The 15,059-nt window shown below is 44.0% G+C and overlaps 1 protein-coding gene across 1 annotated transcript in view; it reads left to right on the forward strand.

Annotated features, from left to right (window-relative positions):
- Positions 1-15,059, forward strand: part of LOC138293267 (pneumococcal serine-rich repeat protein-like) — a 335,396-nt gene that overhangs the window by 75,311 nt on the left and 245,026 nt on the right. The window contains exons 13-15 of the mRNA XM_069232401.1: positions 396-656; positions 1,886-2,146; positions 12,894-13,151. Coding sequence (XP_069088502.1) covers positions 396-656; positions 1,886-2,146; positions 12,894-13,151 — 780 coding nt within the window. The remainder of the gene's footprint in view (positions 1-395; positions 657-1,885; positions 2,147-12,893; positions 13,152-15,059) is intronic.

Consider the following 15,059-nt stretch of genomic DNA (forward strand, 5'->3'; position numbering starts at 1 on the left):
TCTATCTCAAACGGATCAACGGTTACTGGTCAAATTTTACTTGCGTAATTGGGTATTAAACTGGTACTGATGCGATGAATCCTTTTCCCAGGAAGCTTTATTATTTAAAAAAAAGACAAAATAATGATTTAATGTTATCACAAAAATTTCACATTACACTACACAATTACCTCTTCTTCTTGTGTATTTAAGTTGACCTTGACGCATAATTTGGTCCTCCTCTGTTGCATTAATTAGAGCCCTACCTATAACTTTTCATGCAAATGACGGATAATCTTCCAATCTTTCTGGTCGCTCCCACTTTTAAAAAACATACAAAACACAAGGTAATGGATGTGTGTCTTTTCTGAAGGTAATGTGGTGTCCCGATAATCAATGATGCTTTGAATCATTAGCTCCCTGCACCCCGGTGAACATAGTCATCGTTGTCGGGGATACAGCCAACACCACCACGCTGTCCTGGGCCACGTCTATGGGAGCGACGCATTACGTTGCATCAGTCACCGGTCCCGATGGAGCCGTCCATTCCTGCAATTCAACAAGCACCTCTTGCAGCATCACAGACCTCCAGTGCGGCCAGACATTCAATGCTGCAGTCACAGCCTACGACAACACCTGCCGCAGCGCCGCCAGTGTCACAAAGCACTTTCAGTCGGGTAGGTACGAGAAGAAGCCCGGGTATGTTGATAATAGCTCACCTGCGAATACGAAGATCTTCGGGTCATTTGTATCCCTCTGTCTTCTCTGATGAACTCTAATTCACAATAAACTGCTAATAGGCACTTAAGCAAACAAGCAAATGTTTGTTAAATTCGGTTGTAACCGGAAGGTCACAGGTTTTAATCCTGTTAAGGCCAGCTCAGCGTTTCATTCTTTCCGAGCTGATAAAGGTTTTCAGTGCTTTTGTGAAGTGTTTTGTAGTCCATTGTAAAAATATCTCTTCTGGACACTTCACATCACCACTTGCCATGCATTAGAGGCGCGTGTGCAAAAAGAGGGAGTTTTTGTTTTTCAAATCAGACATGACCCTGGACACTGTGAACACGCAGAACCAAATTAACACTAGTCCTTGAGATTTCAGAAGCCACCAGTATAGTTATGTTTTTCCTATAATTCACATCGTTTTGCAGGGCTGCACCTTGAAGGTTGTCCCAGTTGCTGCTTTCCAGGCTTAATCGTTGGAAACGTTCTCGAATTTCGCTTTTAACTTTGTCATTGGTATTTGTAAAAAGCTGAGTTTTATAGGTACAATAGTACACTGTGAAATCCAAAGCCTGGGCCCCATTTTTTCATCCTTTTTATCTCTAAATGGAGAATATTTGTCTTTGTGGAGAAACCTCCTGTCTTACATCTTACAACTGGGCAGTGTGCTCTGTTCTTTCCCACAGTGGCGTAACAAAGGCCCCTGCAGTCTCCTCAGTGCGGGGGGACCCCGAACTCGAGGGGGCTCCCTCAGCACAACTCCTGGACTGATTGAGTCTGGAGGGAGACCCTCTCCTTGTTCTGTTGAGGGGGCCCCCTTCAGTTTCGTTACGCCACTGCGTTCCCACTCTGTAAAGAAATGTATTCCATTCTGACTTTTATGGTGGGAAAGGGTTAGTGGAAAGTGAAAACAGGCCATAAAATACCCTCTTCTGAGCCCTGGCATGGGATTTACTCCAGTATAACTTTAGGTGAGTTTGGTGAAATATTATGCACATGAGTATAAGGATTTATGAATGCATGGTCACATTTTTTTAACATCTTTCACTCGTGAATTTAGCCATTAGCAAGTGCCAGTAGGTTTGTAACTGGACCCAAAGTTGAATAATCCCAGGTTTTCATCTGTTTTAGTCAGATGGGTTTTTTACCTTCTTTCCACCCTTTTTCTCTCTCTATCATGCAGTTCCGTGCACCCCACTGCCCATACGCGTCCACCTTGATTCTAACTCCAACACTGTCCAGCTATCCTGGGATCCATCTCCTGGAGCTGTGAATTATGCGGCAGTAGTCACCGGAGAAATGGGGGATGTGTTCTCATGCAATGCCACAGCTACAAACTGCAGTATTAGCGGCCTTCTATGTGGTGAGACGTACTATGCAACCCTGACAGCCTTTGACCTTACACACAGCAGCGATTCTAGTGCTCCTGTCCTTTTCGAAACAGGTAAGCAACAAAACATCTGTGATTAGTTTGTGTAGTAGTTAATCATACATGGGATCTTAAAAAATTACTGGGAAGTTATGACATATTTCTTTCTGTGTATAATCATGAAGAACAATTGAACCGTAAATATTAGAATTATGGCGCAAGCTATAGCTATATGATTATATGTTTTTATGAATAACATTTTGAAAATGCAATGTGCACGTCAACCAGTAAAGAGCATAACCCTGCCTCTCTCTCCATCTCAAGCCCGTCCAGTGAACTTTCCAAAAATTCTAAATTGTAAATCTCTGTCTAAACTCGGAACCTCTTCCCCTCTGCCACCCCCCCATCCAAGTGCACCAACTCTGTGACCAGCTTTGGACGTGGAGATAAGTAAATCTTGATATTTTATGTTCGATGGCATCTGTCGCTGTAGATACGCATGTTCTGCAATAGCTCGCCATCTGGTGTTGGGCCGGAGTGTTACAAGTTGTTTTTCTTCGAAGAAGTCTTTCGAGTCACGGGACCGAGTGACTCCTCCTTTTGTCTCCATTGCGCATGGGCGTCGACTCTATCCTCGATTGTTTTTTTTCCGCCATCGGGTTCGGACGTGTTCCTGTCGCTCCGAGTTTCGGAACGGAAAATTAGCTAATTTCGGAAGATTTTCGTCGGTATTGTTGCGTTCGGGATCGGCGTACTTAGATTCCACACCGCATCGAAGATCGAAGAGCTCCGGTGCCCTTCGGGGTAGTTTTTCGATCCTCCGTCGGGGCCTGGTCGGCCCGACCGCGTGCTGAAGAACGCCGATGGAACGGACCCCGTTCCGCTTCTGCCCCAAATGCCACAATAAATACCCCTACACAGACCAACATTTGGTCTGCAACCTGTGCCTGTCACCTGAGCACAGCGAAGACACCTGCGAGGCCTGTCGTGCGTTCCGGTCCCGAAAAACACTCCGAGACCGTCGAGCCAGAAGACTTCAAATGGCGTCCGCACCGACAGCCCAACGGGAGTTCGAGGAACAGGAAGAAGAAGGTACCTTCTCGATCCAAGACTCAGACTCCGAAGGATTCGACGATACACAAACCGTGAGTAAGACGTCGAAAACCACACAAAGAAACATTTACAAGGCCCAGGGGACGCCACTGCCAACAGGCCATGGCTCAACCCATAAATTCGGTGACCGACCGTCGGCACCGAAAAAGGCCCAAACAGTGCCGAGATCGTCCGACTCCGGTCGAGACACCGGCACGCAGCCTTCTCGGGACCGAGAAAGTGCTGGAGACAAGCCTCGACACCGAGATGCCGCTGTGGACACGGCTCGCCGCCGAGACAGCGGCACCGAAACAGATCGACGCCGAGAGGTTTCGGCCCCGAAAAGGAAAAAAGTCACCTCGGAGCCGAAAAAACACGCAGACAAAGTTTCGACGCCGAAACAAACTTCAAGCGACCCAGCTTCAGGCTCTTATACAGAAGAGCACTCGCTAACCTCCCAAATGCAAAAGCATAGGTTTGAGGAAGAGCTACAAGCAACTGATGTGGACCATACGCAAAAGCGTATCTTCATTCAGCAGGGGACAGGAAAAATAAGCACCCTTCCCCCCATTAGGAGAAAGAGAAGGTTGGAGTTCCAGACGGAACAAGCACCACAACCAAAAGTGGTAAAAAGAGTTACACCACCACCCTCTCCTCCGCCCGTGATTAACGTTTCACCAGCACAAACTCCATCTCACTCCCCAGCTCACACCACCATGAGCCAGGGTGACCAAGATCAGGACGCATGGGACCTATACGACGCCCCAGTGTCAGATAACAGCCCGGAGGCATACCCTACAAAGCCATCTCCACCAGAAGACAGCACCGCGTACTCTCAGGTGGTGGCTAGAGCAGCACAATTTCATAACGTAAGCCTCCACTCAGAACAGGTCGAGGATGATTTCCTGTTGAACACACTCTCCTCCACCCACAGCTCCTACCAAAGCCTGCCTATGCTCCCTGGTATGCTCCGGCACGCAAAAGACATATTTAAGGAGCCGGTCAAAAGTAGGGCAATCACACCAAGGGTGGAAAAAAAGTATAAGCCGCCTCCTACGGACCCGGTTTTCATCACTACACAGCTGCCACCAGACTCTGTTGTTGTAGGAGCAGCTAGGAAAAGGGCCAACTCTCACACATCTGGAGATGCACCACCCCCAGATAAAGAAAGCCGCAAGTTCTATGCAGCTGGTAAGAGAGTCGCAGCACAAGCTGCAAACCAGTGGCGCATCGCGAACTCCCAGGCACTACTTGCGCGCTATGACAGAGCCCACTGGGACGAGATGCAACATCTCATTGAACATCTGCCCAAGGACTTCCAAAATAGGGCAAAACAAGTGGTTGAGGAGGGACAGACCATCTCCAACAACCAGATACGTTCCTCCATGGACGCTGCAGATACAGCTGCACGGACAATTAATACATCTGTAACTATCAGAAGGCATGCGTGGCTCCGAACGTCTGGATTTAAACCAGAGATTCAACAAGCAGTTCTCAATATGCCTTTTAATGAAAAAGAACTGTTCGGTCCAGAAGTGGACACAGCGATTGAGAAACTCAAGAAAGATACGGACACTGCCAAAGCCATGGGCGCACTCTACTCCCCGCAGAGCAGAGGGAATTACAGCACATTCCGTAAAACGCCCTTTCGAGGGGGGTTTCGGGGTCAAAGCACACAAGCCAGCACCTCACAGGCAACACCGTCCACTTACCAGGGACAGTATAGAGGAGGTTTTCGGGGACAATATAGAGGAGGGCAATTCCCTAGAAATAGAGGGAGATTTCAAAGCCCCAAAACCCCTACTACTAAACAATGACTCACATGTCACTCACCCCCTCCACACAACACCAGTGGGGGGAAGAATAGGTCATTATTACAAAGCATGGGAGGAAATCACTACAGACACTTGGGTTCTAGCAATTATCCAACATGGTTATTGCATAGAATTTATACAATTCCCTCCAAACATACCACCAAAAGCACAAAATTTAACAACACACCATTCCAATCTCCTGGAGATAGAAGTGCAGGCACTATTGCAAAAGAATGCAATCGAATTAGTGCCAAACACACAAATAAACACAGGAGTTTACTCACTGTACTTTCTGATACCAAAGAAGGACAAAACGCTGAGACCAATCCTAGACCTCAGAGTAGTGAACACTTTCATCAAATCAGACCACTTCCACATGGTCACACTACAAGAAGTATTGCCATTGCTAAAACTACACAACTACATGGCAACTTTAGACCTCAAGGATGCTTATTTCCATATACCAATACACCCATCGCACAGGAAATACCTAAGGTTTGTATTCAAAGGAATACATTACCAATTCAAGGTACTGCCTTTCGGATTAACAACCGCACCAAGAGTCTTTACCAAATGTCTAGCGGTAGTCGCTGCACACATAAGAAGGCAGCAAATACATGTGTTCCCATATTTGGACGACTGGCTAATCAAGGCCCATTCGTTCATACAGTGCTCAAATCACACAAATCACATCATACAAACCCTCTTCAAACTCGGGTTCACCGTCAATTTCACAAAATCCAAAATTCTGCCACGCAAGGTACAACAATACCTGGGAGCCATAATAGACACATCAAAGGGAGTAGCCACTCCAAGTCCACAAAGAATTCAAAATTTCAACACCATCATACAACGCATGTATCCAACACAAAAGATACAGGCAAAGATGGTATTACAACTCCTAGGCATGATGTCATCATGCATAGCCATTGTCCCAAACGCAAGACTGCACATGAGGCCCTTACAACAATGCCTAGCATCACAGTGGTCTCAAGCACAGGGTCACCTTCTAGATCTGGTGTTAATAGACCGCCAAACTTACCTCTCGCTTCTGTGGTGGAACAACATAAATTTAAACAAGGGGCGGCCTTTCCAAGACCCAGTGCCACAATACGTAATAACAACAGATGCTTCCATGACAGGGTGGGGAGCACACCTCGATCAACACAGCATACAAGGACAATGGAACGTACACCAAACAAAACTGCATATCAATCACCTAGAACTTCTAGCAGTTTTTCAAGCACTAAAAGCTTTCCAACCAATAATAGTTCACAAATACATTCTCGTCAAAACAGACAACATGACAACAATGTATTATCTAAACAAGCAGGGAGGGACGCACTCCACGCAGTTAAGCCTGCTAGCACAAAAAATTTGGCATTGGGCAATTCACAACCAAATTCGCCTAATTGCACAGTTTATACCAGGGATACAAAATCAACTCGCAGACAATCTCTCTCGAGATCACCAACAGGTCCACGAATGGGAAATTCACCCCCAAATTCTGAACACTTATTTCAAACTCTGGGGAACACCTCAGATAGACTTGTTTGCGACAAGGGAGAACGCAAAATGCCAAAACTTCGCATCCAGGTACCCACACAAACAATCCCAAGGCAATGCCCTATGGATGAACTGGTCAGGGATATTTGCTTACGCTTTTCCTCCTCTCCCTCTCCTTCCTTACCTGGTAAACAAACTCAGTCAAAGCAAACTCAAACTCATATTGATAGCACCAACTTGGGCAAGGCAACCCTGGTACACAACGCTGCTAGACCTATCAGTGGTACCCTGCATCAAATTGCCCAACAGGCCAGATCTGTTAACACAGCACAACCAAAAGATCAGACACCCAGATCCAGCATCGCTGAATCTAGCAATCTGGCTCCTGAAATCCTAGAATTCGGGCACTTACAACTTACCCAAGAATGTATGGAAGTCATAAAACAAGCAAGAAGGCCATCCACCAGGCACTGCTATGCAAGTAAATGGAAGAGGTTTGTTTGCTACTGCCATATTAATCAAATACAACCATTACACACAACTCCAGAACATGTAGTGGGTTACTTGCTTCACTTACAAAAATCTAACCTAGCTTTCTCTTCCATTAAGATTCACCTTGCAGCAATATCTGCATACCTGCAGACTACCTATTCAACTTCCCTATATAGAATACCAGTCATTAAAGCATTCATGGAGGGCCTTAGGAGAATTATACCACCAAGAACACTACCTGTTCCTTCATGGAACCTAAATGTTGTCCTAACTAGACTTATGGGTCCACCTTTTGAACCCATGCACTCCTGCGATATACAGTTCCTAACCTGGAAGGTGGCATTTCTCATCGCCATTACTTCCCTGAGAAGAGTAAGCGAGATTCAGGCGTTTACTATACAGGAACCTTTTATACAACTACACAAAAATAAAGTCGTCCTAAGGACCAATCCTAAATTTTTGCCAAAGGTTATTTCACCGTTCCATCTAAATCAAACAGTGGAACTTCCAGTGTTCTTTCCACAGCCAGATACCGTAGCTGAAAGGGCACTACATACATTAGATGTCAAAAGAGCATTAATGTATTACATTCACAGAACAAAGAACATCAGAAAGACTAAACAACTCTTTATTGCATTTCAAAAACCTCACGCAGGAAACCCAATTTCAAAACAAGGTATAGCCAGATGGATAGTTAAATGCATCCAAATCTGCTACCTTAAAGCTAAACGACAGCTGCCCATTACACCAAGGGCACACTCAACCAGAAAGAAAGGTGCTACCATGGCCTTTCTAGGAAACATCCCAATGCAAGAAATATGTAAGGCAGCCACATGGTCTACGCCTCACACATTCACCAAGCACTACTGTGTAGACGTGTTATCCGCACAACAAGCCACAGTAGGTCAAGCCGTATTAAGGACATTATTTCAGACTACTTCCACTCCTACAGGCTGATCCACCGCTTTTGGGGAAATAACTGCTTACTAGTCTATGCAGAACATGCGTATCTACAGCGACTAATGCCATCGAACTGAAAATGTCACTTACCCAGTGTACATCTGTTCGTGGCATCAGTCGCAGTAGATTCGCATGTGCCCACCCGCCTCCCCGGGAGCCTGTAGCAGTTTGGAAGTTACCTTCAATTATTTATATATGTATCATCTCAACCTTAAATAGGTGCATACTTAGTCACTCCATTGCATGGGCACTATTACTACAATTCAACTCCTACCTCACCCTCTGCGGGGAAAAACAATCGAGGATAGAGTCGACGCCCATGCGCAATGGAGACAAAAGGAGGAGTCACTCGGTCCCGTGACTCGAAAGACTTCTTCGAAGAAAAACAACTTGTAACACTCCGGCCCAACACCAGATGGCGAGCTATTGCAGAACATGCGAATCTACTGCGACTGATGCCACGAACAGATGTACACTGGGTAAGTGACATTTTCATTCCCGCCCTTTCCTAAATATCACCCCAGGACAACAATTAGCCTTCTTGAAAGAGCTGGCCCCATTTATGGAAACCCCCCTCTCTTAGTGGGGATTCCAGTTTATCATTGGCCCAGTCTAGGGAACCTGGGGAGAGCCATATGGGTGCATATCTACTAAATAAGGGAGGTTGGTCTCCTTTCTGACATGATGCCATAGGTCTGCTAACTCTCACATCACCTTGAGCCTCACCTTCTTGTAGAATTTAATGTCGCCAAACTTGTACATGAAACAGGAGCCTCTGCTCTGCATATCAATCATCATACCCCTAAACAGGTCCCCTACCTCTGAGGTGTCTGGGCTAGTTAACAAAACGTTGCCATTCTTTAATAGAAAATTCTACACATAATATCGAAAATCTGGACATGTCAGACCCCCTTTCTCTCTTTTTCTTTGCAGCTTTTTCCAAACAATATGAGCCCCCTTTGAGGCCCATATAAAACTAATAACCTTACCCTGTATCTTAGCTAGCTGTACCCACTTGAACATCAGAGGGAGGGAGTTAAAGATAAGCATAACTCTGGGTAGCTTACACATTTTAACGAAATTGACTCTGCCTAATATAGTGAAATATATACATATATATATATATATATATATATACACACACACACACACATATATATATATATATATATATATTTAAAAAAACATCACCACCAAACTTTGCCGATGCTCCTGAACTCAATATGGCAGCCCAGGCATGGGTCCAGAAACCCATCCAACATAAGCACACAGTATCCGATACACACAGATACGTCTGGACACAGCAGAGGTTGGTCAAAGTGCTGTAATGGAGGCTTCTCCGTGCGCTTCGGCCCAGCTGGGCCTTGATCACAGGTAAAAATGGCAATTCACCCATAAATGTGTAGACAGCACAAAACATGGATGAGGGGCAAGCAGGAAATGTCTATAAACATAGACAAAGGACAAAAGAAAATGTGCTGCTTGGAGATATGCAAACACGGGTGCCATCTTATAGTGTCTGTACATAGTTAATTGATACTAATGAATACTGAGATCATACTGCACCTCTATACCTCATGCAGATCCTTATACTCAATGATATGCATTAGGTCATGAGTCAAAGCCGTTGTTATAATTAGATAATGCAGTTACACCTGAATCTGCATCAGTGTTAGTGAATTGACTACATCAAATATATAATTGATCAACTGCACAATGTTGATGAGTGTCACAAGATAAACTCAAGGTGTATAACAATGCCCAAAAAATGTATTAGCAATGGGCACTACATAAAACAAAGTTATACTGAGACCATGACTAACAATAAAAGGAAAAATAAATCATCATACCGGGTTGTGATATGCATAAGGTAATACCATCATAGGGTCAAATTAATAAGATACATAAAGTAAGGTCATAACATGGATCATTTGCAAAAAACACAGACACTTGATTAAACATGTTCCTTTCACCCCCACGTAGATCAAACAATGTGCATAACAGTTGCAACAATACCATGCCATGGTGTGCATCACAATCAGACTAGAGTGCATGCCCGTCACCTCGTGGAGACCTGTGAAAACATGGGGCACAAAAGGAACTGAGTGAATAAATAAAACAACTGAAACACTATTAAAAAACATTCAGAAACACTCATTATCAGCCAAACGGAAACTATCATTAAGAGTGCCATTTCTTCATCACATTTCAACCCTGTGGGAATAGTGTGTCGAAGTCAAGAATGTACCCAGACTCCAATTTCCTCAAGGACTTCTCTCTGTCACCACCCTGTGCATTGGGAAAAATGGCATCAATCACAAAGAATCTCATACACTGTCGCTATAGTGCGTATTAGCAAAACGTTGTGCCACAGGGTACTGGGAATCATTGTGCCTTATGGCCCTCAAGTGCTCCAAGATCAGTTTTTTGCCTCATATCACAACTAGTTTTGCATGCTTTTCACTTCCTACCATAAAAAAAAAACATAGTTCTGTTTGTAGGGGTACCACTCATAATATGATTCTTACTGAGTACATCTTTTAAAAACTGGCTTCTCCTGAATGTTACTTGAGGGACTGTACTGAGATGTTTACTGAGGTTGTCATCTGTATGTAAAACATGCCAATGCTTTTTGAGAATGTTCTTGACCCTCTCTGCTTGTGCAGAGTATGTGGTGATTAATCTAATTCCCTTGTCATTCTCTTCCTGATCAGGCCTGTGTCTATATAGCAAGCTCTGTCTGGAAACTACATCCCCACTCTTTTAATCATTCTTTTTTATCACCCCCTTAGGGTATCTTCTATCCTCAGATCTGTTGACTATAATTTCCTTTTCTCGAGTGAAAGTTCCTACTGTGCTGCAATTTCTCTTTACTGTTAACTCACCATAAGGAATGCTGTACACCAGACTCACAAGATGGGCACTCTCAGCATGCACGATGCTGTTGCCTGCAGTGAGTTTTCTGAATAACTTTGTTTCTAACTTATCCCCAACTGCCTCAACTTCTATGTCTAGGAACTCAACCTTATCCTGACTTATCTGCCCACTAAATTGTAGGTTGAAAGAATTGTTGTTCAACTTTTCGACACATTCCTTCACAGATGCCATATCCCCTTTCCAGATAAAACAAATGTTGTTGATGTAACAGACCCATAAGGTCACAAGCTCAGAGTATTCTTCACAATTGCTGAGCCCCTGCTCCTCCAACCAGCCCACGAACAGGTTTGCATAACTGGGGGCGAAGCAGGTGCCCACCACTATCCCTTGTTTATGTCTGAACACTTGATCATCAAAGATTAAATAATTGTTGTTTAGACACAACCAAATCATGTCAGTAATCATCTCTGATTTTAAAAGGTATGACAATGATTTAGCCCTCAAAAAGTGTCTACAAGCCTTCAAGTCTAATTTATGATCAATGCATGTGTAGAGACTAGTAATGTCCAGGGTACATCGGATGTAATCCTCCTCCACATGTATACCCTAAATAGTTTGAAGGAAATGTGTGGTATCCTTCAAATAGGAAGGTAATGCTGACGCAAAAGATCTTAAAAAATAGTCAATGCATCTCGAGGTATTCTCCAGCAGAGAATCCTTGGCAGACAGAATAGGTCTCCCTGGTGGGTTCTTAGCATCCTTGTCTAACTTAGGGAGCAGATATAAAATGGGAATCCTGGGTTTATCACATCTTAGAGGGAATATTCCTCCCATTCAATCAAGCCTTTATCTCTTCAATCAGTGAGCATCTCAAAATACGTTGGCTCTGCTTTTCTGCAAGCAGCCCCACTCGAAACCTCATATCAGGAATTAACTGCCAACTGACATTTGCCCTCATTCACATATTGTTCTTCAGACAATAAGACCACATTAACACAGATTGAAGTATAACTATGGTGGGATCAGACTTCAAACTCATCAAAGCTGAAAATTGGGAAGATGTTAAATTCTTTTTTACGCCACTGATACGATTAAACCTGAGACTTTTCAAATCAGCTATCACACCCTTTTAGAACATGTTACTAGCCTCACATTGAATTATGGGTAAAAATACAGATATGGGGTTGAAGTTCCAGCTAACTGGATCCAGCTAATGGGTGTAAGTGTTTACAAAATAAACTATACATACATATGTGTGTGTGTATATATATATATATATATATATATATATATATATATATATATATATATATATATATATATATATATAATTAATTGATCACATTTCGATATATTGCACTAGCACTTTTGGAATTATGAATTATCGAGTTCTGGTAAAGGGAATTGCTTTATGCATATATGAGGACGCCGAATCGGACTATACCCTCAGGGATTCTATTTACGTACTCTTCTGTTAAGGATGATGAATTGGATGAACTTCTGAATATTTATTCAGTCATATATAACAGATTAAATGTCATTGCAATACATTACTTACTGCGCTTAGTGCCAAATTGGGACATTCCCTGCATTTGCATTTAATTAGATGGATATATTATTGTTATGTAATGCATATTGAACTTTATGCTGAATAGTGTCAAATTAGGATTGCATACTGCCCCTTGAGCTGAGTTGAGATATTCTCTGCATTGGTACTCAATTAGACTGATATAAGATTGTGACATACTGCATATTGCGGTTTATGCTAAACAAGTGTCAAACAATGATATTTTCTGCATTTCCCCTTAATTAGGGTTATGGAAAAGGTCTATATGTATTAACTTTGAAAAATCATTATGGGATGTGGCATGTGATGTCCTACTTCCACGAGTAAGGCTGTTGCCGAAACGCGTTGGATTTTGTGCTGAAATAAATTGAATTTTCATATTGGAGGTGTCCTGGTTCTCCTGATATTTGAAGGAGTGTCTAAGGTTATATATATATATATATATATATATTTATATATTCTTGTAGTCTTAAAGATTGTATCATGAAACTCATTCATGGTTGCTCTTTTTCAGCACCCTGTCCCCCAGAGAATCTGACTGCGCTAATTGACTGTAATACAAATACAGCCACACTTTCCTGGAGTGCTTCATCTGGAGCTCTGAGCTACCAGAGTGCTTTAACAAGACAAGGAGAGATTCTGTCATGCAATTCAACTGGCAACAACTGCACCATCCTCAATCTGCCATGTGGTCAGACATATACCTCAACAGTCCGAGCCATCAACAGTCAAAGCAGCAGTGTACCTGGTGCCACAGTTGAAATTCATACTGGTAAGCCACAAATTATAATTCAAGAACTGTTTCCAAAGATCAGGAACATTAAAGATGTCTATTTCATGCACAGCTCCATAAGCAATTGTTAAGCTGATTAATAGTAAGAAGAACCACACTTTGGTGGTCATTACAACCTCGGCGGTCTTTTACCAAGACCGCCGAGGGACCGCCGTGCGGAAGACCGCCAGTAGTGGCGGTTTGCCGCTCGGCGTATTATGACCGTTGGCTGCCCTCCGTCGTTTTCCTGACGGAGAGCCGCCAACAGCCATACTTGCGGGCGGCGGGGAAGTGGAGGTTGCTCCACCGCCACGCCAACAGAACACCGCCCAGCTAATCACGTCCTGTGATTCTACGCGGCGGTGTTCTGTTGGCGGTGTGGTACCGGCGGAGCTGTCCCCATGGCTCCCGTCCCCTCCCGGCGGATCGACGGAACAGGTAAGTCGATCGTCCATTAGGGGAGGAGGGTGGCGGGGTGTTGTGTGTTGTGTGGGTGCATGGGGGTGTGCGTCTGTGTATGTAGGGGGGTGTGAGTGCGTGTATGCTTGCGGGGGTGTTGCGTGTTTTGGGAATGAGTGCGTGTATGTCTGTAGGTATGTTTGTGTGGATGTGTGCGTGAATGTGGGTGTACGTGTCTGACTGTGTGTGTGGATGTTGGCATGTGAGTCGGCATGCGTGTATGTGTGTTGGTGGTGCCTGCGTGCATGTCGGGTGTGTATGTGTAAGGTAATGTCGGGGTCGGGTGGGGAGGGGGGTCCTGCCACCTGTGGGGGGTGGCAGGGGTGGTGGGGGGTGTAGGGGAGGGAGTCGGGGTGGGAGTGGGGGGTGGGGGAGACCCCTATCAGTGCCAGGGAAGGAATTCCCTGGCACTGATAGTGCTTACCGCCATGGATTTCATGGCGGTTCCTACCGCTGGAAATCCACGGCGGTAAGGCTGGTCAAAATACCGGCGGCGGTATTGTCACGGCCGCCGGGCCGGAGACCCAGGTCTCCAGCCCAGCGGTCGTCTCCGCCCTGGCGGGCGAAACGGAGAAGCGGCGGATGACCATGGCGGTAACCGCCATGGTCATTATTCCAAAAATAAGACCGCCAGCCTGTTGGAGGTCTTACCGCTGCTTTAACACCGTCCGCCAGGGTTGTAATGACCCCCTTTGTCTTCACACGGAACACCCCCAAAAGTATAAAAACAATATCAGATATCTACATGACGGCTCCTCACAGTGACGTTATGGCTCTGATCAAGAAAGGTAACTTACACTTTTGAGTGAGTTTACACTTTTGAGTATGTTTACTACTTTTCTGTATTCACATATTGCAGTTTTTTAGTAACTTAAACTTTAGTAGTAACTGAATCTTTGAAGTAAGTCCAGCACTATGTATGGCCAACCACTGGAACTACAATGCCCTCCCTTACAAAATAGTGGCTGTAGGGACTCAAAATAAAACCCCATAGGAGATCATATTAAATTAAATCATTTAAAATAGTAAAAAATATATAAATGAATGCTTAGAAAATTCAAAAAATAGCACATAGTCATTTAAATTTATTTTAAGTTCCTAGCTCCATTGTTGCTATGGAAGGGTGTTACAGTACCAGTGGTTGGTCATGCATAGGGCTGGACGTACTACAGAAGTGTAAATTACTACAAAAGCACAGTTGGTGAATCATTCCCCGTAACATTAAATTCTTCATGAATTCAAGACACACAAATCATATGATTCATATTTAAAATATTCAAAAAAGGAACATTTCTAGCTGACTTAAAGCAACCTGAAGTCAGGCCCCTTCCAAAAATGCATCATGAACATCTACATCTACATCTACAGATCCAAGATCAACCTCAATAAAAAAAAGTAAAAATGAAAAAAAAAAACTTTTTGAAGCCACCATTCCTTAGAACAGCTATC

The sequence above is a fragment of the Pleurodeles waltl genome, chromosome 4_2 (genome assembly GCF_031143425.1).
Source record: "Pleurodeles waltl isolate 20211129_DDA chromosome 4_2, aPleWal1.hap1.20221129, whole genome shotgun sequence".
Taxonomy (NCBI): domain Eukaryota; kingdom Metazoa; phylum Chordata; class Amphibia; order Caudata; family Salamandridae; genus Pleurodeles; species Pleurodeles waltl.